The sequence below is a fragment of the Grammomys surdaster genome, unplaced genomic scaffold (assembly GCF_004785775.1).
Source record: "Grammomys surdaster isolate TR1022 unplaced genomic scaffold, NIH_TR_1.0 126298, whole genome shotgun sequence".
Classification (NCBI taxonomy): domain Eukaryota; kingdom Metazoa; phylum Chordata; class Mammalia; order Rodentia; family Muridae; genus Grammomys; species Grammomys surdaster.
In genome coordinates this window covers 3513588-3541585 of record NW_021621098.1, presented here as the reverse complement: position 1 = coordinate 3541585, position 27998 = coordinate 3513588, and the positions used below count along the sequence as shown (strand labels likewise).

General features: G+C 37.9%; 1 protein-coding gene across 1 annotated transcript in view; it reads left to right on the top strand.

The window, feature by feature from the left end:
• Taf4b (TATA-box binding protein associated factor 4b) overlaps positions 1-27220 on the top strand; it is a 98841-nt gene extending 71621 nt beyond the window's left edge. The window contains exon 15 of the mRNA XM_028759525.1: positions 25537-27220. Within this exon, the coding sequence (XP_028615358.1) occupies positions 25537-25704 (168 nt within the window). The 3' untranslated portion in view covers positions 25705-27220. The remainder of the gene's footprint in view (positions 1-25536) is intronic.
• The last annotated feature ends 778 nt before the right edge of the window (positions 27221-27998 follow it).

Genomic DNA, 27998 nt, shown 5'->3' with positions numbered 1-27998 from the left:
GACTTTTCAAAGGTACACAGTTGACATGAAAAGTCCAGATTTCATCTTTATTTTCTTACGGAGCACAAATAGTAGCTGCCTTTTATTACCATCTACTTTCACTGGAAGTCCAGATTAGTTTTCTATATGTTCCTCGTGTGTATAACATTAAATAACTCTTTAAAAACCTTTTCCCCCTTAGAAAATAGTGACAGAAATAAATAATAAGGACTGGGGAAATGTTTCAACTCGTAAAAGGTACTAGTATTCAAACCTAATGGCCTGAGTGGTCTCCCAGGACTCACAGAAAAAAATCTGTTATGGCACACATCTGTAATCCTAGTACTTCTACAGTGTGATGGAGAAAAAGGCATCTCCTAGAAGTTTGTGACCTAGACAGCTAGCTGGTGTGTTTAATGCAGCAACAGTGATGAGGCCTTCCCTCAACAAAATAAAAGGCAAAAACTGCCTGGAAACAGTCCTCTGATTTCTGCTTGCACATACATACACACTTACATGCATGTATGTGTGCATGCACACACATTCAATTTGAGTTACAACTCAAATTGAATATCCAGCTGTGTAGCATCTTTTTAAGTTAACATTTTAACATTTTGGGGGAAAGGATGGAAAACTAAATATTGAGATAGGAATATAAATAGATTCCTATTAAGTGAGTACCTTGAACAACTCAGTGCTTCATTGTATTTAAACCAATCCTTCTAGCCCTGTGTGAAGGAGGTTAGTCTCTCAAGGAATCAGTTATGACTTCTGTTTGGGTGGTTGTCTTGTAAAAGTTAACTGATCTTCCTTGGAACTGGCCCTTGCCACCTCTTACTGCTTTTATGCATACTCGGGTTCCAATATCCCCCATAAGGTGAGATGTGTTCAGACTGCTTCATTTTTGCTTGTGGTTACCCAAGAGATACTGTAAGAATGCATTTGAATTGGTGGGGTCAGAGTAGAAAGACTATATAGATTGAATCAGGCCAAATTCATTGACAGAAGCTTGTTAAGCAAAGATTTCTGATAGAAGGTTTAGGGCAGAAGGCTAGGAGTGACTTGAGCAAGTTTTTTGGTCGGTTGACTTAAAATTAGGTATGTAGGAGGTCTGTACCAAGCAAAACAGAATAGGCACTAGAACTCTATTTGTTTATTACAAGTTCTTGTTTACAGAGACTTCTTTACAGTGATTGATACATGCATGAGGGCATGTATCATGTTAGAGTTGATCACTCGTCTTCTGGGTAGATATAGAGGACAGACACTTTAAAAACCTTATTCCTTATGTGTACATGACCATGTGCATACCATGGCATGCCTATGGATGTCAGAGAATAACTTGTAGGAGTTGGTTCTCTTGAGGACACTCTTTTTAAAAAATCATTACTAAGAGAATATGTACTTGGTGGAAGACTCAGCATCCTTGAAAAGTTCTTCTGGCTTTTTGCTTTATGTTAGTGACAGGAGTTTGTACTGTCAGACTAAGTTCCTTGAACTTATTGGTAATAATGGGATCTCAGGTAACAGAAACCAGTAATGGCTCTAAATTACTAAAGACAGATGTATAGTGAATTTAATGACCATCAAAGCCAATGCAGTAATCATTATAGTCTGAGCTTCAGAGATTCTGAGAATGTATAACTATGAAATGAATAAACAGCCTATTAAGTCTTTCTTGACTTTTATAAACAAGAGTCTTCTAGGTCTAGTGACCATATAAGACTTAGATTAACTTGGTAAAGTCAATCTACTCCCAGGTGTATAAGCCAGCTCACAGACTTGAAGACCTTTGAAAGACAGACCACACAGCTAGAAATTTATACTTTTTCATAAAAAATTTACAGTTTTTCATATTGGTTCACTAGCCTGTGGAAGTGAAGAAGAGCAAGTGAAAGCAACTAGAATTAACTACCTACTAATATGCTAAACCATCTTCCCAGGGGGATTGTAGAGCCATTATCAGAGACCTGAAATCATGACAATCATGATGCAGATTATGTTTCTAGTCCCCTTAACACTTGGCTTTGAAGAAGTCAGAGGGATCTTTGAGCATCACAATGGATTGTCATACTTTTATTCCTAAGGTCATTTGAATTACTATAGTCCCACATGTGATTTTGTTGCAGAAGAAAATGAGTGCAGCTTTTAACATATAGGTACTGATCTGGATGCTTTTTTTCCCTTCATACCTCATAAGTAAAAATTGCCAGAACAATTTGTTTTCTGCAGCCAGAACAGCAGTGTACCTTCATTAGTGTTATCTATTCTCAGGGTTACCTGAAGCCTTATTTGTAAGGGTGGTCTGAACACATATTCCACCATATGGATGCCATGTTGATTTCTCTGGCAAGCAGTAAGTAACAGCTTCTGTAGACATTTGGCATATATGTGTAGCAGGATATCTTCCCACTTACTTTGAATAAAGCTCAGCAATTGGACTGTATGAGAGGTAGGTGGAGTGAGGAGTCAGAAGGAGAGGAAGAGGAAAGGAGGAGGAGGAGGAGGAGGAGCTAGAGAGAGATGGAGCCATGGAGAACCACCCTGGGTAACGATTTGTATCTTAAGGTTAGATACTGGGAAACAACTCAAATCGTGTGGGCAGATTATTAACTGAGCATTTCTAAATATATAAAGCCTTTGGATAATAATTAGGCTTTAGAGTTTTATTTCGACCGGGTACCACGTGGGTGTCGGGTATTATCTGGGTGAACCAAGCTTTGTGGAGATATCATGGGAAATTGGCAGAGCCATCTCCCACACTGGCAGTCTCATGGGTGCCAGGGTCGGTGCTTCTGGCCGGCCTGAGCAGTGGGTCAGAGCTGAGCAGCAGTGAGAGCACTCCGTCACTCTTGTCCTCAGGCCTTGTCTAATAGGAAACATGGTGGGCCCCATAAGAACAAACCAGATTGGATCATACTGTTTTAAATAATAACCTCAACACATATATATGGATGAAAAATATTAAACCCCACTAAAATTTAGAGGCCAAAATTCTTGTTTTTTTAATTTATTCACAAATCATAATTAATTCACACAGGGGTATAAACACAGAAAGGCAGGATGTGGGGAAGGGAATGACACTGGAGTGTGGGTGTTCAGGGGGAATACAGATATCTTCAGAACTGGGTATCGGCTGGGTGAAGGTTCAGGGGACAAGTCACCATGACTCTGCCTATGACTCGCTTGTCCCCATCTAAGCTGGTATTATCTGCCAAGGCTACCTATTTACAAGGTCCATGACCACTCAGGCTTATAAATTTCCACAAAAGCTGCCCGTTGACATTAGCTTATAGCCATCTGTTTCAATGTTCTTCCACTGAGACCCAAGACTTGGTGTTAGTATACATGTATGACAGGCCCACTGCTGATTTTAGGCCTATGGCTGATTTTAGGCCTACAGTGTGTAAGCAGGGGTGCCCCTGACATCTCCTCCCTTCTCTAAGTATAGAAGGGCTGTGGCAATTCTAAACTTGCGAAGGCGGGGATAGAGAGGCCTGACCTCCAGTATTTGAAGGGGACCTTGTAATGGCTCCAGTCCCCCTGTCGTTGTCCAGTGAGGCATGAGGGCCATACCCGTCCCGATGTCTTTTTCCTGGAGAGGGGATACTTTTGACATCATCCCCTATGCAGTTAGGCTTGTCCCTCAGGGAACCCAGATAGATATTTTTATCTTTTATTGATATTCCCTTGCAGTGCTTAGCCTCGCAGCCTAAGCAAGAATTCAGATCGCCTGTCAGAGGGGGTTCTGGGTGGCCCCTCTCTGCTTGATCTAGGGGCAGAAGTCCCCCCGTTTTAGGTTGGGTGGAGATGGGTTTTGGAAACACCCTGTATAAAGTAACAACCTCATCTTGAGTCTCCTGGTCCGCCATAGCTAACTTATGATAATGTATCTGAGTAGGTTTTGCTACCAAATTATTTATCTGTTGTATCACAGAGTTATTCTGCCTATTTGAGAGCCAGGGACCAGCAGAAAAAAGCAAAAAGAACCCAAATAATGGTCCCAAGATGGGAGGAAATAGGGTTGACAACCTTGGAGAAGCTGCAAATCAATTCTTGTACCAGCATTCATCTGTCTCTTCCTCTCTCTGATTTTTCTTAGGCTTCACTACCTATTTCATGCTCTCTTTAACCCTCCTTGTCTTGTCTATGTAAAGGCAACCTTCTTCTTTGAGGGTTATACACAGTCAAGAGCTGTATACAGTCTTTTCTCTTGTAAAAGACTGTAAATCAAGTCCAATAAGGATCTTTGCGATTTTAGGAGGTCTCTTCATACAGCGAAATGAGGGATTTCTTCACATTAGTGATGTCAATCTCTAGCTGTTTGATGTTCTTGTCAGTGGCCCTTCAAAGGTCTGAGTAGTATAAGTTCGGAGGCCAGCATCTGGATTAGAACTTCTAACCGCAGATATCACGGGTGATTCATTTTTACCTGGAAAGGAAAAAGAAGGAGATTCTCAGGGAGATTTCTCTTCCCTAGATGTAAATTGTTATTCATCTTATTTATGGTTGGGCCTGGCTTTGTGGGGGTATTTATTTTTTTCATTAATCTTTTTGGTAGCTGGTTAGCTGTGCCTTCTGTGGTATCGGACAGGCATATCAGTCCTCGGCCCCATAAGGGAACTGGGTCTGGGCCATTCCCTTTAAGGGTAAGAGGGTCCTTCCCCATATCTGTGGCAAAGTTTTGTTGGTCTTGGTGGTGCCAGAGGCAGTGAGCAGCAGATTTGCCATGAGCTTTCAGCTTTAGAAAGATAAAAGTGAACAAGGCATGATGGAGAGTATTTCAGGGGGACTCTTTCTGAGGGGGGTACCGTTCTCCCTCTTTTGTTTTTAAAGCCAATTTTTCAGAGTTCTTGTAAAATCAGGGCAGAAGCTCCAACAGTCGCTCCTTCCACACTCAGAGAGTCATGAAGACCCTATTTAAGGATATAAAAATCTATATTAATAATCTTTTGTCAAAGGACTGTTATAGCACCACTGACAACTAATCAGACTATATAATATATTGATTAGTAATAGCTTCTTCTACTTTTTGTGAGATTACCTCTCTTTTGTCAAATAATTGTTGAGGAAAATTAGGGTTTACCTCTCTCTTGAGAATATTGAACAGAGATTTAAGTTCTTTTGTGGAGAGCTTAAAATAGGATCTTAGCCAATTAGCAACTCCTAGAAACTTTTGAAATTTATTTAAAATAAATAAACTCTCTCCCTCTCTCTATTTTTTTTTAGACCCTTTATCTGTGTGTTTTTTTTATTGGATATTATACGTATTTACCTTTCAATGTTATCTCCTCTCCCATTCTCCCCCAAAACCCCTTATCCCCTACCCCCTCCTCCTAATTTTTGTGAGAGTGTGCTCCAAACATCCTCCCAGTCCCATCTCCCTGCTCTCGAATTCCAACACAGTAGGGGATCCAAACTCCAATTTCACTGAAGTCTAATAAGGTCACCCTCAATTCCCTATACAGGTGCATGAGTCTCTCCCTTTGTGCTCTCTGGCTGGCGGTTTAGACTTTGGGAGCTCTGGTTGAAACTTTTAATACTCCTTCTAGAAAGGACCAAAGCATCCACACTTTGGTCTTCCTTCTTCTATGTGAGTTTTATTTGATCTATATGTAGTTTCTTAGAAGTTGTGAGCTTTTGGGCTAATATCCACTTATCAGTGAGTGCATACCATGTATGTTCTTTTGAGATTGGGTCACTTCACTCAAGATGATATTTTCCAGCTCCATCCATTTGCCTAGGAATTTCGTGAACTCATTGTTTTTAGTAGCTGAGTAGTACTCCATTGTATAAATGTACCACATTTTCTGCATCCATTCTTCTGTTGAAGGGCATCTGGGTTCTTTCCAACTTCTGGCTATTATAAATAAGGCTGCTATGAACATAGTGGAGCATGTGTCCCTGTTGTATGTTGAAACGTCTTTTGTGTATATGCCCAGAAGTGGTATAGCTGGGTCCTCAGGTAACACTATGTTCAATTTTCTGAGATACCACCAGACTGCCTTCCATAGTGGTTATACCAGTTTACAATCCCACCAACAGTGGAGGAGTGTTCCTCTTTCACCACATCCTCGCCAACATGTGCTGTCACCTATGTTTTTTATCTTAGCCATTCTGACTGGTGTGAGGTGGAATCTCAGTGTTGTTTTCATTTGCATTTCCCTGATGACTAGGGATGCTGAACACTTCTTTAGGTGCTTCTCAACCATTCGAGCTTCCTCAGTTGAGAATTCTTTGTTTAGCTCTGTGCTCCATTTTTTAATAGGGTTCTTTGATTGTCTAGAATCTAATTTCTTCAGTTCTTTGTATACCTTGGATATAGGGTTGGTGAAGATCTTTTCCCAATCTGTTGGTTGTAGAGGCCAAAATTCTTGACAGGTTTCTCAGGGATGTACCAGCTTAAATCATGCTGAAATGCCTTTTCTAAGATAAAAATAACTTAATAAATCTAACCATTGGCATCACAAGGAAGACTTTTAAAGGCAACATGCTCCTGTAATTGTCTTCCTTCTTTGAGTCTGTTCCCTCTGTGGCTGTCACTAGAGGCTCCAAGGCTAGACATTTTCTTCTTAGTAACTGTAGTAATCCTGCCTTATTCTCAGCGGGACATTTACTCTTATTCTTCTCAGAGCACCTTCCTTTTCTTGCCATGTAACGTAAATCTTTAGATTGCTTTTTTTCTTTTTAGCTTTCTTTTCCTATTTCCTTTTAAGGATTAAAGCTAAAAGCTTTACTTTGATATGGAGAAAGTTTTATATTGGGAAATTAATTATCCTATTGTGTTAGTTGTTTTTGTTTGTTTATTAATTTATTTGTTTTGTTTTGAGACAGGGTCTCATGTAGCCTATGCTGGCTTTGAACCTGCTGTATAAGCTTAGTGGCTTTAAGCCTGTGATCTTCCTGCCGTCACCTCCTGAGTGCTATAGGCGTGTAGGTACCATCACTTTCGTCTTCAGCCATGACTTAACAAAATTAATTTTGTCATGTTGTTTCAGTAATCTACTTTTTAATTTAATTATCTAATCTGTACATTTCCCAAATCATTAAATGCTACTTTATATATTTTATTGCACAATTTACCTATCACTGTTGTTAAGTATATTTGGTTTCTAGTGCAAATGTATGATACTTTTTGTAATTAAATGTTTAGCCATGGTTTTGATTTTTATTCTTTCAAATTTCAGAAATAGGATCGGTAGTAAAAATGGATATTCATTATTAATCATTTTAAGCCAAGATGATGGCTTAATAGGTAACTGTACCTGCAGTCAAACCTGATGATCTTAGTTTAATTCCCTGGATCCACATGATGGAAGGGGGAACCCACTCCTGCAATTTGTCCTGACTTCTACAGGAGTACTAGAGCATACGCCTCCCCCAATGAATGAATGAGCAAACAAATATAATTCTAAAAATTGCATGGCTTAAGACTGACAAGTTGACTCAAAAGGGAAAGTTCTGTTAAGTACAGTGAGTGGTGAAAAGAACAGAACAAGTTTTCCAATTTCTTGAAAAGTAATCATCTAAATCTAAGTTAGCTTTCTTTTGTGAAGCAGTGCTGGATTTGTGTTCTGGTCTTTTCTGACTTTTAACTTAAAGAGCTATGACATTGATACAGACAAATGGTAAAAGTATTATGTTCCTTTTAGCAGTTTACCGTAGACATTGTAATTAAACTGGAAATTGGTGGAGACTAGAAAAAAAATGCTGAAACATCTGTATAGAGTGATCTGTGAGCCTATTGGAATCCTGTCTGCTCTCGAGTGTTTCATTGTTTGCACTCTTATGCCACATTAAGTGTTCTGGGTAAGGTTCTCCTGAGGGCACATGGTGTTTATATGTGGCATTTAAGAACTTATATTGTAATTTTTTTCTTTGAAAGTGTATTCATTAAAGTTAGCTTAATGTTAAACTTATGCTGAGAAAGTTGCTTGCTTAAAATTACATAGCTTTAAAATGATTTTTGTGAGCTATCTGGATCCCAGAAGCATTTCTTGAAATACTATGTCTATCTTATTATATGGATATATTTTCTGGAGTTTAGACTAACACTACTTTTACCTTAATCTCATGCAACTCATTATATTGTTGGAAGTATTCCTTAGTGCTTTGCTTCAGACTCTTATGCAGCTATTTGGCTCACACTTTAGTGATTTTTAAAATCATGACTTGCTTGTTATATAGGATTATCTGTAATAAGTATTAGGTTTTAAAGGGCTTTCCAGAATGATAGGTAAGTGCTAATTAACAGCAGGGAGCATCTATTGTCAGATTACTGTGCATGGCTTTCCTTAATTGGAATGACAGTTAAGGTCCCTGTGCTATTGCCCAAATTAGATGTTCAGGTTTTTAATTGATGTTACCAGTTTAAAAAAATTGTTTCCATAAAAATCAATGAATCTACTTTAGATATGCTTGTAGTAGTAACTTTTATAGCATTAGAGCTCCTGTTTTTACTTTATCCACAAGAATTCCAGAGTATTGAGTGGGAAAAATAATTTGATTTTGAAATATTTATACAAGCTTATTTTTTGTTTAGTTTTAAACAGTACCTATAAATCTTTAGATTGACAGAGTTGTTAATACTTGATTTATGAACAATACATTCACCATTTTAAAGTGTACAACTCAGTAACTGTCAATATTTTCACCACATAGAGCAATTATCACCACTCTAACCTTTGTACATTTTTGTCATACTAAAACAGTAGCCATTTGCTATTAGCTGTTCCTACTCAGTAGCTAGTCATCTGCTTTGCGGCTTTTTCTTAAAATGTTTGAACTGGCTGTGATGGTACACACCTTTAATCCCAGCACTTGGAGAAAGATGCAAGTGGATCTTTATGAGTTTGAGGCCAGCTTGGTCTACATAATGAGTTCCCAGACAGCTAGGGCCGTGTAGAGATACCCTGTCTCCAAAGGGGAAGTGGAGAGGAAGGGCTTGTTTGGAATAGCGTTCATATAATTCAAATGAGCATGTTTATAAATAGAATTCTGTGATGTGTGGCCTTTTGTATTCAACTTTTTTCACTTAACATGTTTTCATGGTCTACATGTTATATAGAGTGTATCAGTAACCATTCTTTCTGTTTGAATAATCCACTGTGTGAATGCACAGTGCTTTATTTATCCTTTCGTTGTTTGTTCTTTTTGGAAACTAAGAATAATGTCATTCTGAACATTGATATACAAAAGTTCATGTGTACTTGGTTTTCCTTTCTCTTAGTATAGCTCTAGTAGACTTTTGGAATCAGATGACACTTAATCTTTGATAGTAAAGGAGCTGAAAACTGCTTTTCATGATAATCACATATTTTACTTACAGTGCAGGATGGTTCCAGTTTCTCCTTGCTTACCATCATTTGTATTTAAAACTATAGTAATCCTAGTGAGTATGAAGTGTATCTCACTTGTGGATTTGCTTTGCATCTCTCTGGTGGCTAATTATGTTAAGTATGTGTTTATGTGCTTACTGACCATTCATCCATCTATTTGTGGAAATAGTCTAGTCTAGTCTTGATTTGATTGTTTATGCTTTGAGGATCATAGCTTAGAAATAATATCTAATACAATTCTACAAAGTTTTATATCTATCTTTAACTTCTTAAGGGTTACCATGTTCTATCCCTTATATTTACTGTCTTTGATTTGTTTGACATGATATGAGTCACATCAAATTCATTCTTCTAGGCTAGGGAGATGGCTCAGCAAGTATGTCAGGCCTGATGATCTGAATTCAGTACTCAGGACTCACTTTAAGGAAAGCGAGAACTCTAGCTGTACTCTAGTGTCCATATATATGCCATGGTGTAAACATTCACAAACATAGAGAATGAGTGAATAAATCAATAAATAATTTAAAAAATAAGTTTTTTATTAAAATAAGTTCAATTTTTCATATATTATATTTTGATTATGTTTTTCCCTCCTTCAGTTCCTACCAGCTCCTCCTTACCTTATCTCCCATCTAGTTTATACCCTTTCTGCTTCTCAGAAAACAGGTGCTTATAAGGAATAATAATAAAGTAAAATAAGAGAAAACCAAAAAAACCAAACAAGTGTAATAGTACAAAACAAACAGAAGAAAAAGAGCCAAAGAAACGTGCACAGACATACACACACACACACACACACACACATTCATACACACACAGGAAACCAATAAAGACACAACACCAGAAACCATAATATATTTGCAGAGGACCTATAAGGTTTTTTTAAAAAAAAAAAAATTTAAAGCCCTTATGCAACAAAGAATGTCTAAAGATGCTGTTGAGTTTGTCTTGTTTGCCTGCTGAGCCTGGGGCTTGCCCTTAAGAGTTGTTTGTTTCCCCATTGGGAGTCCCTTGGAGAAAACTAATATTTCATTTGCAAGTGGTTAACAATTGGAGCTAACTTTTGGGTTACATATGGGGGCATGTGTTCATATCCCCTTCCAGTGCTGGGACTCTATCAGGTACAGACCAACCAGATCCTGTGCATGCTGCCACCATCTCTGAGTTCATATGAGCTTCAGTTCTGCTGTGTTTAGAAGGTCTGGTTTCCTTGGCATCCATCCCCCCGGGGTCTTAACGTTCTTTCCACCTCTTCTTCAGGGTTCCATGAGCCTTGGGGGAAGGATTTGATGGAGACATCCCATTTAGGGCTGAGGCGTTCCAAAGTTTCTCACTCTGTACAGCTTCTGTCTGTGGATCCCTTTTTGTTCCCATCTACTTCAACTTCTCTGATTTTTGTTGAGCAAGCCATTAATCTTTTCTCCTGGCCACTGGCATCCATTTTAGAAAGACCATTCTTTTCCCATTGAAAAGATACCATTTAAAAGTTTTCAAGAAGCTTGTCAGACCCATTGGATAGTCAAGGTTATTTTTGTCCTGTTGGTATTACTCTATCCATCTTTATATCCATATGCTGCACTTGATTACTTCATTATTGTTACTTTGTTTAGTAAGTCTTGAAGTTACAAAATGTGAACCTATAACTTATTTTTGTTTTCAAATGTTTGGAATATATTATGGATCTCTTAAAGTTTCACGTATTTTAGGATCAGATTGGTAATTTCACCCAAAAATGTAAGTAATATTTTGACAGGAATTGTATTTTGAATAATACCACCATCTTAACAATATTAAATGTTCCAGTCAATTGACAGGATACCTGAAAACTTAAGAGAGGGAAGAATTCTTCTTACTCACATTTTCAGAGGATTAGGGTTCGTTTTGGTGGGTAGCCATAGCAGAAGGCTTGGTCCATGTGCAAGAATAGATGGCTATTAATTTTTAAATGGTATCTGTCAGGAAGCAGAAACTGGGTTAAGAACTGGGACAAGCTACATCTTAAGGTTGGCCCCTCAGCAACTTAATTCCTCCAGATTGGTCCCATTTTACCTCCTAAAGGTTCCCAGAACCTCCCAAACCAGTACTATACAGCTAGGGACCAGAAGGAAGGTAATTTGTGCTTGATTTAGTTTAGAATGTGCTATTCAAGGAGGTTTTAGTTGTTCACCAAGTACTGCTATGGAGGACCCTATGGGAGTACCGTGCATGTATTTGTGTGTTTGAGCCAGTGTTACACGTAAATGGGTCCTTCATAAGGTCTTTCCATTAGAGGTCATCTTGGAGATATATTATTCCACTCAGTAACTTGGTTTCTAATGGTATTTCTAACATGTTACAGTCCACTGCTCTCATTGGCTGTATAATTTCTCTAATTAGAAATATCATCAAAATTAGTATTCCTCATTTACTTGAGTCAGTCTTAGACATAGCAAATAAAAGTATATACTTTAATCCCCTAAGAGATTAAGCAAGTAATGCTGGATAAGTCATCAATTTCAGAGTAATTTAAGAGTCAATTTTAGAATGGTAAGGTAGATCAAGTCTATTTATTGGATGATTAGTTTTTAATGCTTTTGATCATGTGCTTTTGATCATTAACTTAAGATATTCTCAACTAGAGCCAGTACCCTCTCCCGTGGAATGTTTGGAAATATGTGCAATGCTATTTTGACACCACAACTCTGAATGTCGTTTTGTCACTGATACTATGACTCTCTTCAAATATGTTACTAGAATTCAGTAGGTGAGCTCCACTAAAGTGAAGCATTGAGCAGTGTGAGGGATCAGGTTCACTCTCTTAGCTACCCAAAATTCTGTTGATATTCCCATTGAGAAATAGGTAGTTAAATGTCCCAATAATACTTGGAGGAGTTAGCCATATTCTAGGTTGGGGTTTGTTTGTTTGTTTGTTTGTTTGTTTGTAATGACAGGGCTCCTGCAGCCTAGGCTGGCCTCCAACTTGCTGTGTAGTAGAGGATGTTCTTGAGTTTTTGATCCTCCTGCCTCTTAATAGCTGGGATTACAGGTGTGAACGCCTATGCCCAGTTTTATGCAGTGCTAGGGATCAAACTCGAGTTTGGAAAACTTTCTATCAGCTGAGATACATTCCAAGCCCACAGTCTAGGATTTTATAGCATCTTCCAGATAACGTTTTGGTCTGTTTTGATTTAATTTACAAGTTTTCTGTGTAGGTACTCGAGTAAATACTTTTTTGTAGTTGTAAATGTAAAATTTTAGCATCACTAACTTCTCAGACTTTTATTGCAAAGTGTACCTTACCATATGGCTGAGTTACCAGGTTCCACTGGGAACACCTTGACAGAATATCTTTGAAATCTGAATTTTAAGTTTAAAATTTAATTGAGCTTTAGTTGTTTTCTTTTTATTAGATTTGAGACATAATTTTTATGCTGTAAAGTGTGCTGTGTTTTATTATAATTATTTCTTAAAACCAAGATATAACACCATTTTTATCACCCTACAGGAAGTAGGGTGATAAAATGCATTCTTCCTGCAACCCTCAACCCCCTTTGCAATTCCTATTTTAATTTCTTTCTTCAGATTTATTTTTACTTAATTGTGTGCATGTCTGTGTACATGTACATTCATGTGAGTGTAGGTATCCTCCAAGGCCAGAAGAAGGTGTTGTTAGAGCTGGAATTATAAGTGGTTTTAAGCAACCTGGTACTCAGGTACTCTGCAAAAGTAGTATGAACTGTCAACCACTGAGGTCCAAGGCCTTCATATCTATTGCCATACCTTAGTTTTGCCTGTTGTAGAGTCTTGAATAGTTGAAAATCATGGAATAATGGACTCTTTTTCTTCTGAATAGTTACATTCACATAATGGTTTTGAGATTTTATACTGACCATTAGGAGTACATTCCTGTCAGTGCTGATCAGTAGGTTAGTGTATGAAGACTATAATTTGCCTATGCATTGGATATTTGGTTGGTTTACACATTTTGCTTAGTGTATCTAAAGTGACTATGAACATTCTTGTAAAAGTAATTTTGTGGAAGGGTTTCCATTTCTCTTAGGTAAATACTTAGTGTAAGTATTGGAGCATGAAAAAGTCACATGTTTAACCTTCCAAAGAGCTCTATGTGATTTTCAACAGGTTGGCTATACTACTTCACATGCACACACATAGGAAATTTCAAGACAGTCTAGTGTTCAGGCTGTAGTGCAGTGATAAGGCTACTACTAATTGCTCTCATCTGAGGAAAGGGAGGGAGAGGGAAGAGAGAAGGAGAGCACAAGAGCCAGAAGTGGAGAAGAACGATATTAAACATGAGGTCAGGAGGGAGCAAGAACTTTCTTGAACTAGCAATCATTTGTGTGACATGTCTATGAATTTAGTGAGGCAGTCTACGGGAGTAAGGGACTTATTTGTTTGGTGTGAAGACTGCAGAGTATTCAGACTGTATCATAGCTACTGCTTATTACTTCTCTTATCCAGGTCTACAGAGAGTTCAGTGTGGAGAAAATTCAGTATTGGATTTTCTCTTTATGTTGCTTGGTAAAAGTATGTTTCTTGAACAGTTTTTATACTTGGGGTGATTAATCTTGATTGTCAACCTGATGGGATTTAGAATCAGTGAAACAAATCTCTGGGCTAACTGTGAGGGGTTATCTAGATTGTTAATTGAAGTGAGGGGGCTCAGCCTAAATTAGGCAATAGCATGGTTCAAAACTGAATACAGTTTTGGGAAAAGCTAGCTGAGGACATTCATTGTTCACTGCTTCCTGAGTGTGAGTGAAGTTTAACCAGCACCTCCTGTTTTTGTCACTATACTTTCTCTGCCATGGGAGACTCTGTCTTATCTCAGTTGTTCATGTTGTTAACATGAAACTATTCATCGTGTCTTAATATCTTCTTAATGTCTGTAATAAAGTGTATCCTTTTTCATTCACAATGTTGATTAAACAGTGGGTTTTATCCTTTTTCTCCCCTCCTCTCACTTCTTTGTTAGTCTGGAAAGGCCTCATTGGTTTTATTAATCAGACACTAATTTACAACTTACAACATTTTCTTGAGACATGATTTCGTGTAGACCAGGCTGACCTAAAACTCACTACATCATCAAGGATATCCTTGAACTTCTGATCTTTCTGTTTCTCCCTTCTAACAGTTGTAGAAGTTGAAGCATTCTCCATTACATACATCCACATTTATTGGATACTAGGGATTGAACAAAAGCTTTTATGCAAGCTAGGCCTGCACTTGACCAACTGAACATTGAGTATCTACCATGAATTTTCATTATCTTTCTGTCTTGGCTTCACCTATACAAACTTTAATATGTTGTATATAATTTGCTTGTGTTAACTCTTAATTTCCTTCTTGATAACTTTCACATACCAGCTGTTTAGAAGTATGTTTCCTTTCTACATTGATTTGTTTTCATGTAACAGAGAACATAGTCTATGATTTCAGCCCTTTTAAATCTGTTGAAGTTTATGTTTGTTTGGTCAGTTTAGATGAATATTTATGAACATATATATAGTTTATAAATATAATAATATAGATATAATTATATATTAATATATATTATTAGTGTGTGTATATAATTCTGTCTTCTTACTAGTTTACTTTGGGCTGGAGATGCTTATTTCATAAAGTACTGAGAGAAGAGGGTGAGACTACTATAATTATGTCTTCACCTATTTCTACTTTAATTTCTGTTTCTATCATTGAATGGCTTGCTTGCAGATGCCATATGTCTTTCTGACAGAAATTGTGCTTTTATCATTATGAACTGAATGATCTTCATTTCTAAAAATATTCTTTGTAAGCCTTTTTTCTTTAATATCTTATAATTGTGATAGCTTCTTATGCCTAGAATTTACATGGTTTTTCTTTTTCCACATATGTACTTCTAACTTAATTGTGTTTTTATTCCTAGTGAGTCTTTAAAAATTGTTTTTATTTATTTCTTCTATATATTATCATTTGAGTTAGTCAAATATATTTTAACAATAAAGAAAGAAAAAACAGTATCCTTTTTCTTTCTCTATTGTTTACCTTTTTAGATATACCCTTTTTAAAATATGGCATCTGTATCTCTTAAAACATAAAACATGTATTTTTTGACTGTTGCTGAGGTTGAGTATCATTCATTTTACATAGGAGACCTCCCTCCGAGCCACCACCCACATGCCCCCTGTTCTCTGTGCTGCTGCTGCTAGCTTTGAACTCCCTCTGTCCTAGACTACCATTATGTAGCCTTGTAATGTGTTCAGAGCTTACTAATGGAAAAGCAGCATTGCTCGGGCTCTTTCAGTTTTCCTGTCAGTCCAGATATTTTTATAAGAGTATTTTCCATCCTGTATGGAAACCACGAACCACGAACTCCATAGTTGCTAAACTTATAAATAAAGCTATTGTGAATACATTCAAACCTGTTAGTAAGTCTGCACCTTCAGTTGTTAGGCACAGCAACCTTCACAGCTCTTCTAGTATGAAACTAGACTGCTTGTTGATAGTCACTGTCAGTCCGGGAAGAAGTTTTATTTTTAACAAAAGAAAACTGAGATCCAGACAGTTTGCATGAGTTTTCTAATGACTTTTAGAAAAGACCTAAGATGTATTTTTGTACTTGGCCACTGGAGGCAGTCAAGTTATGGCTTTTCAGAGTTGGCTGCTACTTGGCCTTTGATGTTCATGTGTGTTATATTACTTGGCTAGTTGAACTGCCTTCTCACTATTTTGAGAATGTAAGGGAAAAAAACTCTAAAAAGACCATTGTTTTGAATAAATTCCATCTAATGGTAGCTTAGTTGGGAGTAAGTAGATAAAACAGTTTTTAGAGGACTGGATAATACTTCATAAATACACCCCCAAGAACATTATATCTTTCTTCCAGATTTATTTAACTTAAAGCTGAGAATAGCAGCATAGTTTTGACTCAGAAGGTCCAAGGATTGTGGTGATTCGATTTCAGTGCTCATTCATACCAGCTGTGTTATTATGTGACACTGGACCCTGCACACATCAATCAGATCCTTCTTCAGTGACTGTAAAAAATCTTCATAGATTGCAGTGATCCTCTTGAGTTCAGTGAGTGACAGGTTTGAGATATCAGAACAGCAGGCTTGTAGTTTGAGGAGAATCCTAGGAAAGTGCACAATTTGCAACTAGTCTAGAACTGGACAAGTTATTGCTTGTAGACATTGAGGAAATACACTACTTGACTTCAGTCCTTAAGCATTTCAGTGTTGGAGCTTGAGAATAGGACAGCTGAACTGGAGAATGCCTCACCAGGAAGAAAGCATACTGTTTGCTGTTTACTGGCCGCATCAAAGGGAGAAATTACTTCTTCCATGATCAGCAGTTTATGACAGGAATAAAGAAATGAGATGCAGGACTGGCTTTATTGTGGATGTAAGTGTCTGTTTATATCCATCTGTATTTGTATTTGGTTCTATAGATTTTTAGTCATTGGAATGTTTTAAACAGGAAAATTGTATTGCCAGATGATTGTTTTAGAACAGTTATTCACACTCCAGTGTAAACAATTTTAATACAGGAGGGTAGACTGTTTAAAAATTAGTATTTTTCAAATAATAGAAGATAATAAAAGTGAAAAGGTTGAAAGAAGTAAGTGATTTAAGTGTGTTAAGGAGACATAGGATTAGTGAGCGTGGTGGGTCAATAGAGCACAGTGGGTGGAGAGGCTGGGGGAGGGGTGGGTCTCATCCAGATTGTTGCATTGGGTATTTTATGTGTATACATTTGCATTTCTTGAAATAAAAAAAGGAAGAAGGGAAGGAATAATGGTTCAAAGTATGTTGAATATGAGACGTGTAGTACATTCATTTGGAAACTTTGCTCAAAATTTGCTAAAAAAAAAAAAACAAAAACAAAAACAGAAAACAAACCAATGGGGTTTGAAGTAGAGATTAGGGTTAGTACAGTACATGTGACAACCAGTTCATTTCTTTAGCAGCTGACATAATTTCAGAACCACAATTATAGTTCAAAGCCTGTGGTTCAATGTCACTTACGTATGCTTACTTCCTTTGAAACACACTGGAATGACAAAATTATTTGGCAGAGACAGACATGTCTGACTTGATACAACTCTCAAGGATAAAATGAATATGATTAAAGTCAGAGACTGTAGCTTCAAAAGTTCTGCCTCTTGACCACCAGAGGGCAGTCGGCCTCAAAGTTCAGTATGTTCTGCTGTGTTCCCCTCAAGGCTTAGAAAGTTTAGTCTTTGGGGTTTTTTGTTTGTTTTGTTTTTGTTCTTTGTTTGTGTATTCTAGATAGGGTCTTGTGTAGCCTAGGCTGGCCTCCAACTCACTGTGTTGATGTGGTTGACATTGAGATTTTGATCACCCTGCCTCCAACTTAGTGCTGTATTTACAGGTAGGAGCCACTAGTGACGCCACTATCAAAGCCAGGGCTACCTGCATGTTAGACAAGCATTCGACCAACCGACTCCGATCTGACTTGAAAGCTTGGTCTTTTGGACATAAGGTTCTGTGTGTTGTTGCACTGGGTCAGGCAACAACTTGTTTATTGGGAAGTGGAGTGGTATATGTATGAAGTTGTCTTCACCTGTGTGTATGTTCTTGGTCCAGAAGAAGATGGATGTCCTGTTCTATCACTCTCCATCTTGCTCACTTGAGAAACAGTCTCTTACTAAACTAGAGCTTCCAACCCTAGTAATCCCACTTCAGTTCCATGTTCCCCTTCAGTGCTGAGAGGAGAGAGAGAGAGAGAGAGAGAGAGAGAGAGAGAGAGAGAGAGAGAGAGAGAGAGAGGAGATTCTGGATATCTGAATTAAGATCCTCTTGCTTATGCAGCAAGCACTCTTACCTACTGAGCCAGCTGTAGTAACATTCTTATTTGTCCTTTCTATAGGGTTCTATAGAATGTTCTGTTGTGGAACCAGGTCTCATTCTGATCCCTAACTCTTACGTGTAATCTTTGTTTCATCCTCCGAGTTTATAAAGATTTGTATCCCACTATAAGAGCTGTTAGAATGGCTTAACACTGGGCCTTGGTAGAAACTGGGCAGAGAATCTGAGAAGTGTGTGTGCCATTACTTCCTTCCTCTCTTTTAAAGATGCCCCAGTTTTTGTGCTTGGTTAACTGTTAAGGTACAGAGAACATTTGTGTTTTCTTAGTTTTACAATCCAGGGAAAAGTACAGAAGAGGTTTATTTTCTCGTTACTTGGCTTGTACACACTTTGTGTGTGTGAGGTTTCATTGGAGAAGTGTAGGGTGTCCTATATGTACAGGTGTCCTTTGTCCATCTGTTACCTGTAGAGTGCCCATCAGTGTGCATTTGAGCTTTAAGCACTGAAAGCTCCACTACAATTTGAAGAGTTCACTGAGAAACAGAGTATAACAAAATTTATCATTTCTTTAACTTTAGTGAATTAGTGATTTGATAAGAACTTGGGAGAATGGAATACAAGTAGTAACATTTGATTAGGAGAAAGGTTATGTCTGGAGCTAAAGTTATATATACTTTTTCCTGATTGCAATCATTCATTGCCTCCCAAATGACCAGTTATTTCATTAAGATGATAAAGGCCAGCATTTAGAGATTGCATACTGTGCTCCCAATGCTATTCTCATTTAATCTTCAAATAGATCTCAGGGCGGGGTGGTATTGCTGTTGGTACCCTTGTTTACAGTGTGAGAAACTGAGGCACAGAGAAGTTAAGTTGTTTGTTTGAGATTGTTTATGAAGTTGACAACTAGCAGTTTTTCTTTACAATATCATCTCAACATAGGTGCCTGTGACACCTATGAACTAGATCAGAGTGTGACCTAGCAATGGAGACAGGTACTACTGACAGCTTCTCAGCATGTTGCAAGCAGCTTAGGAGCCCCAGCCCAGTCCATGCTGCTATGAGTTCTTGTGTACTGGTCCTGTCATGTCCAGGAGACACTGTTTTGCTCAGGTTCTTCCTGACCTCTGATTCTTAGGGGTTTTTCCACTCTTCTACAAGGGTGGTGACACTTGGATAAACGTCCACCTAACGTGAGAGAACTGTGGCAGAACTCCTGAAGCCACTCTGTCACGTAGCTCTTGTTCTGGTTCTAACTTGTTGTAGAAGTGGCATAACTTTAAGAAAAGTTGAAAGGCTTTTAAAGATTTTATTTTGTATCACCTGCTCCATTATGTAGATGGGAATAAAAATTTGAATGACCAGTTGTTTTTCGTTGTTTATTTATTCATTTATTTATTTAATATCCTGATTGCAGCTCCCTTCCCAGTCCCATCCCTCACACAGCCTATCCCCTATCCCCTCTGGATATCATCCCATCTTGGCACATCAACTCACTACAATGTTAAGTGTTTAAAGATGGTAACTACTGGTACTCACTTTCTCCTTTTAAGAATAAAATAATTTCTGATGTTTTATAGAAATAAGAAGCTTTGTTCAATGATGCAATCCTGACAAACTAGTGAAGCTAGTTTAATTGGTCTGTTGTTATAGAGGGTGCTGACACTAGGTTTGGTTAGGCATTTGGTGAGTTGGTTGTTTGTCCATTATAAGAATCCATATAAAAGAATATCCTCATGAGAAGTGGATTTGAAAGCCCTCTGTTTCAAAAACAATGCACTCTTTATAAGATCCTATTTTTTTTCTTTTATATTCTCCCTGAACTACAATTAATTCTTCGGCCTTGGCACTGTTGAACTAAGTAAACTTGGGGAAAGGACCTGGTGGCATGGAGGAAAAAGAAAACTAAGAGGCATGTTTAGTGTTGATGAATACAAATAGTAATTCAATAACCAAGGATTATTTGATTATTTTGGCTTTGCCATGGTGAAACTAACCAGTCAGAATTGTTAACTGTCCCACTTACAAAAACAGTAGGCATTTACTTTGCATGCAGTTTCAAGAATTTGACTTTCTAAGTCAGTCATGATTTGGGAGAAGAGAGTGAAGTTGCGAATTATGAAAGACATTTGCGGTGGGTTGTAGAGTCCCTCAGGGTTTGTTTCATTTATAACATTGCCTCAGGCCTTCCATTGCATCCTGTTGCAGTGACCTCCTCTTCAACCCTGGAGTGGCAGCTATAATGCAGCCCTTCCCTTGTATCCTTCAGGCTTGTCATATGACAGATATGAACCATGACCCCTTTGTTCTTTAACCCAGATAATTGGGTCTCTATTTTCTTTACATTTAACAATCTTATCATCTTTTCTTCCCCCTCTTGCACTTTACTTTTAATTTCCTACAGAGATGAGATGGAATTTTTGCTAGCAGTTTAATTTTTTATCAAAACACAACATTGGTCCAGAAGGAACAAAAACCAAAGCGTAAGCTGACTCAGTTTCTAGGCAGCGAATGTACCCACCTAGACAGTAGTCAGACTAAGAAGGAAGCATCATTGAACTTTTGAAAACTACTGTGTTTGCCCGGCTACTCAGACCCCCAAGAAGAATTATTGCCTGACTCCTGCAGGCTTGCCTGTTTGGAAACATGGCAAAAATGGAACCATATGGTAGTTGTTCCTTTGTGTCCTGGGTCTCTCTGTTGTTATAGCTTACTTCATTTATAATGGTCATTGTGTTTCCAGTTAGGATTATTGTGAATAATAGTACAAAATAGAAACTTATGTGACTTTTGGTAGAAATTGACATTTCTAGGTATTTTCATAAAAACAAAATTGCTGATACATATTTATCTGGTCAACTTTAAAATTTATATAAGGTAGTAAACTTGGTTGCAGGCAGATGTGTGAACACTGTTAAATATATTTATAGATTTAGAATTAGCAATACTATATCATTTATGACTGAAAAAAAGTCCCCTTTTAAACTGGAAATGTAGCTAGATCAGTAAAGTCCTTGTGCAAATTGCTGAAAGTCCTGTATTTGAACCCTACCACCGTATAAACCAGGCATGGTGGTATACACCTATGATTCTAACATTTGGGAAGCACAGACAGGAAGGCCAAAAGTTCATAGTTTATCTTTGGCTTCAAGGTGATTTGGGGCACCAACCTGAACTATATGAGATCCATCCATCCATCCATCCATCCATCCATCCATCCATCCATCTTCCCTTCTTCCCTCATCTCCCTTTTTCCCTTCCATCCTTCCTAACTCCCTTTCTTCTTCCTTCTTTACATCTTTAGAATTCACTCAAGTTTTCAGTAGCTCTAATCCTTAAATACAAGATTTCCTGTCACTATCAATAATATGTTTTACTGACTTCCTATTATGTATATTTATTGTTTCCAAAGCTGAGTTGTTGAGACCACCCTGCAGAAATCATGTGAAAATGTTTTAGTTAGAATAACTGATGGTAATAAAGCATCATCTATTAGATGCCTGAGTAGCAAAGGTTGCAGAAAAGGAGGATACCAGATCACTCACTATGGACGGCCATGCTTGCTCAGCCATATAGTTCACCACTTGAACACGCACAGATTGCACTCTGCAACCTTCTTCCTCATGGACTTCCCAATGTTTCTTCCATAGGGTCATATGAGCAAGTTTATCCTAATGAGAGAACTAACGTGGTTAGGATGGTATAGCCCTCAAAAATTGAATGTTTTAAGAAAATTTGTTTGACTAAGTAAAGCTTCCCTGAAGTCGTGCTGCAAATACTGAGTTTGGTTGACTAGTTTTGACCTTGGTGTTTTGTAGCCTGTATATACCATGCCCCACACTGTCAAAACAAGCCAAAATTGTGAAGGGAATAATTAAAATTCAGTGTTATTAAAATAGGATAGGAAGATTTGATTCCCATGTTATTACCTAAGTACCTCTCTGTAAGTCTCAAGTGGATGAGACAAGCTTGCTTCATCCTACCAAACTTACCAATCCTATCAAAAATGGTTTTTTTTTATACTTAAAGTTTTATAAAATTTATTATTGTGTGTGCATTCATGATGCACATGCATGGGTGTGCATGCCCTGCTTTCATGTGGAAGTGAGAAGACTTTGTGTAGTCAGTTTTTTTCTTTCACCTTATCATGTGTTCAGGGATCAAACGCAGGTCTCAGGCTTGTACCAAATGTGCCTCTACCCATTGAGCCATCTTTCTAGTCCTGAAAATACATTTCAAAACAAAATGTACTTTTTAAAAATGAAAAGGCAAAGGTTTATATGATCTGGAGAGTCTCAATGAATAATAGCTGTCTAGATTAGACTGGCCTGCCTGTGGAGGATTATCTTCATAATGTTATTGATGATTAGAAGACATGCTCAGTGTGGTGGCACCATTCCCTAAGAAAGGGATCCTGAACTGTGCAAGAGTGTAATACTTAGTTCCAGCCAAGTGAAATCATGTACATAATTGTGCCTTTCTTCTTTTGTCTGTGGGTATAATACAGCAATTTCTCTAAAGGCCCTGCTGCTCTGACTCACCTGCTATGATAGTCTCTACTCTGGAGTTTTGAGCTAAAGTACACCCCACATCCCTACACACAAAATGAGGGTTTTACTTTTACACGATTGTCATTCAAGAGATTCTTTGTTTGGGGCAAGCAAGATGAATCAGTGGATGAATGTCCTTACTGTACAAGTCCAGTAACCCTGGTTTGATCCCTGGAATCTATGGTAGAAGGAGAGAACCAACTCTGAAAGTTGTCCTCTGACATCTACATACTAGATGTGGTATATGCTCACCAGCACTCATATATATCATGCATACATATAAGATAACAATTTAAACGTCTTTATAATTAATTAATTAATTAATTAATTAATGTTAATTAATTGCTATTTTTTTGAGACAGGGTTTTTCTGTGTCGTCCTGTCTGCTCTGGAACTTACTGTGTAGACAAGGCTAGCCTCAATCTCAGAGATCCACCTGCTTCTCCCCACTGAGTGATGGGATTAAAGCACTGCACCACCCTGCCTGGCTTTATTTTTAACTTTTGAGATTATAATTTAATTACATTTCTTCCTTATGTTTCTTCCTTCCAAATCCTTCCATATATTTTTCCCTTCTCTTTTTAAAATTAATGGCCTCTCTTTTTTCATTAATTGTTGTGAATATGTATACACACATATTCTATGTCTTCTTTAGTATAGCTTATTGAATCTATGTATTACTTGTGCATGTGTTTTCAGGAATCACTGTTTGGCACTGGACAGCCAACAGGTGTGCTCTTTCCTCAGTTGTCCATAGTTGTTTGTGTTGGATAGAGGCCTTATAGGCTTTCCCCTATCTGGTTTGGCCTGATAATTGGTGTCATCATTGTTCACATTTGGGTCTTCATATTTGTGAGACTTTGTGCATAGCTTCTGGTATTACAAGAAGGTACAGTCTTACAGCAAACTCCCAGTTTCTTGGGCACTTAAAATTCTTCCAAAATGATCTCTGAGCCTTGAGTGGAAGTGCAATCAGATTGTAGATGTACCTGTTTGGACGGGACACCACAACTCTGCATTTTTCTTGGTTGTGGTTTTCTGGAGTGGTCGCTTACTGCTGTAAAGAGATTCCCTGGATGAGGGCTGAAGACTACCCTTATCTGCTGGCATAAGAACATAATGTTCATTTATGAATTATTGTTAGAGATTATGTTAGTAGTTAATTTAGGTAGCTGTACATTCTCTTTTAATAGCCCCAATTTCTCTAGTACTGAATAATTAGCTAAGTTTCTAGTACCAGACATGATATTCATCATGTTGAATGGGTTCAATTAGAGAGCTGTTGGTTACTGCCAAGGTATGTGCACCACTACCATACCAATAGAGTTATGATACCATACTGGTTAATAGATGGCAAAACTCAGTAAGACTGTGGGTTGCTTTCTTTGTTTTTGTTGTTTAAGTGACATTAAGATGGCTCAGTGGATAAAGTACTTGACAACTTGAGTTTGATCCCTAAGACTCACATAAATATAGGAGAGAACCAATCCCACAGAGTTGTTCTCTGGCCGCCACATATACACCATATCATGCATGTGTCCTTCACTCAACCCCACATCATGCAGCCAAAAAAATAACAATATAAGTAAAAACTTAAAAAGGAAAATTTAGCTAAATAGTACATAGATGTCAATGTTTAGGATAACTGTCTTACTGCAGGAATATTGGCTTTCAGTTCATTCTTAGATGAATTTGAAACTCACATTGGCTGTTCTGTTTACAATCAGTAAATTTGGTTGAGAAAATATTAGGCTGGATGTGGTAGTGCATGCCTTTAAATGCCAGCACTTCAACACTTGGGAGGAAGAGGAAAGTAGATCTTTGAGTTTGAGGCCTAGTCTGACCTACACAGTGAGTTCCAGGCCAACCAGAACTAAATGTTTAACTAACTCTGTTTCAAAAACAAAATACTATGGATAATCCATGCTGTTCTTCATACTTTGCCAAGTTTCAGAGGGACCATAAATAATAGTCATTATCCTTAGAAAGCTTCTGGTCTGGTGGGTTTGTGGTGGTGGAACCATCTATGAGTCACTGTTATACAGCATAAGCTTCCTAATAAATCCCATTAGGTGAATAGACTGACTTTCAGTGGCCTTCTGGAGATCTCTGCCTATTGCATGTAGCTAAAGTCCTTTGTAAAAGAGAATAGCAAGTGTGTGATTGGAGGGAACCAGGGTGGTACTTACCTGGCACCATCAATAATACCACATAGAACAGTGGCTAATGACACTGACTTCAGATCAAATTAAAATGGAGTCCTATTCCACCTTGCTGTGAGGCTTATGACACATGACTTCCCCAGGCCAGAATTATTTTCCTATCTGGTCTAAGCAGTGGGAGGCAGCCCTCACAGACCTTGTTGCAATGTTGTATGAAAGAAAGAGACAGATTTTCAAGTGGAACTCTGGCCTCTGGGGAGCCATTAAAGATTTTTGGCACTGTAGCTTGATGAGATCTGAACCATAATGGGCTTTTGTTATATTTATTTTTACAATTGATGCATAAAAAAACTGCTTTGTGGCAGTGGCTTTTTACGTGTATGTAACCCTTCAGCACCATGATCAAAATAATAAATTCATCCATCACTTTAAAGGTTTTTGTAAAATCTTTCAAGTGGGAAGTCTGACCTCGAAGGGGCCGGAGAGTTGCACAAAGAAGCACCTGGAAGAGGAAAGATCTCTCTTCCAGTTTGCTAGGTGAGGAGAGAGGAGCAAATGAGGTCATGACTTCAGTGGGTTGAGCCTTCCAGCATACTTTCCCAGTAGACAGTGCCACATGTGCCACAGCAACAGGCTTTCCCTTTATGAAAGTCCCTATTTTAAACTACTACTCTCTCTCTTCTTTTCTGTTTAGAGCTTCAAAGATAATCCTTCTCCTTCTGGGACTTCCAGCCTAACAGCCACCAAACCATTGGTTCGTCCAAGAATCACAAGAATCTGCCTCAGGGACTTGATATTCTGTATGGAACAGGAAAGAGAGATGAAGTATTCTCGAGCCCTATACCTTGCCCTTCTCAAGTGATCACTCCATCCATCCAGATGCACATGTTTACTGCCAAAGAAGACACTGAGAGCACTGTTGCACTGTTCTGAAATCTACTCTGGAAAATAGTCACCACTATGGAAGACCACTGTTTACACTGACAAGCTTTTACTACATCTTGTATGTCCTGTGGATTCTTGCAGATGAGAATTCAGATACTTTCTGAAAGTCAGTACTATGTATACTTTATGTAGAAGTATCACCTGCCGACCTGCATCTAATTCCAATAGCTAGGGACTCCCTTTTACCACCTTCAGTTGTTGTTGTTGTTGTTGTTGTTGTTTCCATTCAGTAGCAATGAGGTGCCTTCCTCTGATACAGGCAGTGTCTAGATGTAGGATAAAGGATGAGTCAGAATGTATCCTATACTGAACCTGTCTCCTAGTATTAGATTTTATGGTCTGCAGTTAGAGGTTACTTTGCTAATGGTGACAGTTACCTTCTGTAGTTGAAGTGTGACAAGTTACAGAGTAAAGGCAGACTCAACTTGGGTTAATTGAGCCAAAATACACAGCAGATGGAGATCATTTGTGTCTGAGGTTGCTGACTCTGGCTTCCCACAATGCAGTGTTTCTGATACCTAGTAAGGGCTGTCCTTTTCAGCCAAGTTCTAAAACTAAAATTGCTACTGATATACCTCACTGAAATTGGAAAAGCTAGAACATACTGGAAAGAATGAGACCTTGCATACAAATTAGCAAGGAATGAGAATGGCATCTTGTACATCTTGTGTGCACCATGTGTCCAAGGAGAGATGGCTGCACTGGGAATGCCAAAGCTAGTCCTTGTTTTAGTGATGAAAAAAAAATTATAGATCAACCAAAGAGGAAAACCTGGCAAATATTTAGTTACAGTATTTCAATAGAATGATTTGATTTTGTATTATTTTAATTCCCAAGAAAGAGTTATTTCTCTTATAAAGAATCTCCCAGTTACCCTATGTTTTAAGCATCTAGTGCTTTTCAAATTTCTAGCTGATGGTAAGAACATTTAAACAGTGGGACTCCCTTTGAATTGTGAACTTAAGAGGTGCTGTCAGTGTCTCACTCTTAGGGTGGCTCTAAATGTGAACGACACATTATGTACCTCTCTCTGAGGAGAAAGCTGATATTCAAAATACCTCCTCCCTTTTAAATCTACTTGTGTAGATTATAGCTGACAAAAATAATGGTGAAATTGAAATAACATACAGAAAGAATGCCAAACTCTCCTGGGAAAACATTTCAGTATGTCACTCTTTGTCCTGTTCTTCCCATAGGGACTGTTATGGCCACATACTGTTGCAAGAGTTTAATTGGCCACAATTTTTGTTTTAGCAAGTTATGTAAAATACCGTAAATTATGTATATGCTTTAAAAAGTACCTTACGAAGAGATCTATACCCAAAGTTGTATATTTAAGTGCTTAGCTTTATTTTTTGTAAAGTGCAGCATACTCCATACTTATGTAATCTTATTGATCAGATGTTTAAAATTATTTCAAATACACCATTAAAATAATTATTTTATAATTAAACAACAAACAAAACTTTGCTTAGTCGCTGATTTTGCAGCAGTTTCTATTAGCAACCAGTCCCTGGAGGACACAGGTCTGCCTGGCAGTGAGTCTCTTATTTATTTGCATTTGGGTTCTGTGGACATTTGGGTTCTGGAATCATACTTAGATCTAAGTTTCTATATCACTTCCTTTGAAATAATTGTAATTTTGCTCACTGATTAACTCAAAAAGAAAGCTAAACATAGTCATTATGAAAGATTTTCTTGGTCCATTGAGTTTTTCTTACCAAGATATTCTTTTTCAAACTTTTTAATATAAACCTTTTGTGATACACATATGTGTGATGTATGTATGGGTGTCTTCCTCTCTCACCGCTCCATCTTACGTTTGAAAACAAGGTACCGAGTTTGGAGCTTACTTATTGGCCAGACTGGCTGGCCAGCAACCCCTGTGGATCTTCCCATCTCCACCTTTGCGCTCTAGGATTTCAGGAGTGTGCCACCATGGCTAACATTTTACATGGGTACTGGGGATCCAAACGTGGGTCCTTATGCTCACTGCAGCAGGTACTTTACCCACTGAGCCAGTTCCCAAGTTCCTTAATGTGCATGTTGAAACTTGTGTTGTACAGGTTTCAAAACCTGTCTTACTTATACAGAGAAAAACAAACGTGTGTATCCAAGATAGACACAGTTGACAAGATGGAGACTTTGGGGTAGATTTGCTCACCAGATGTATTGTTTTTTATACACAGTATTAACAAGCCTTTTTTGTTG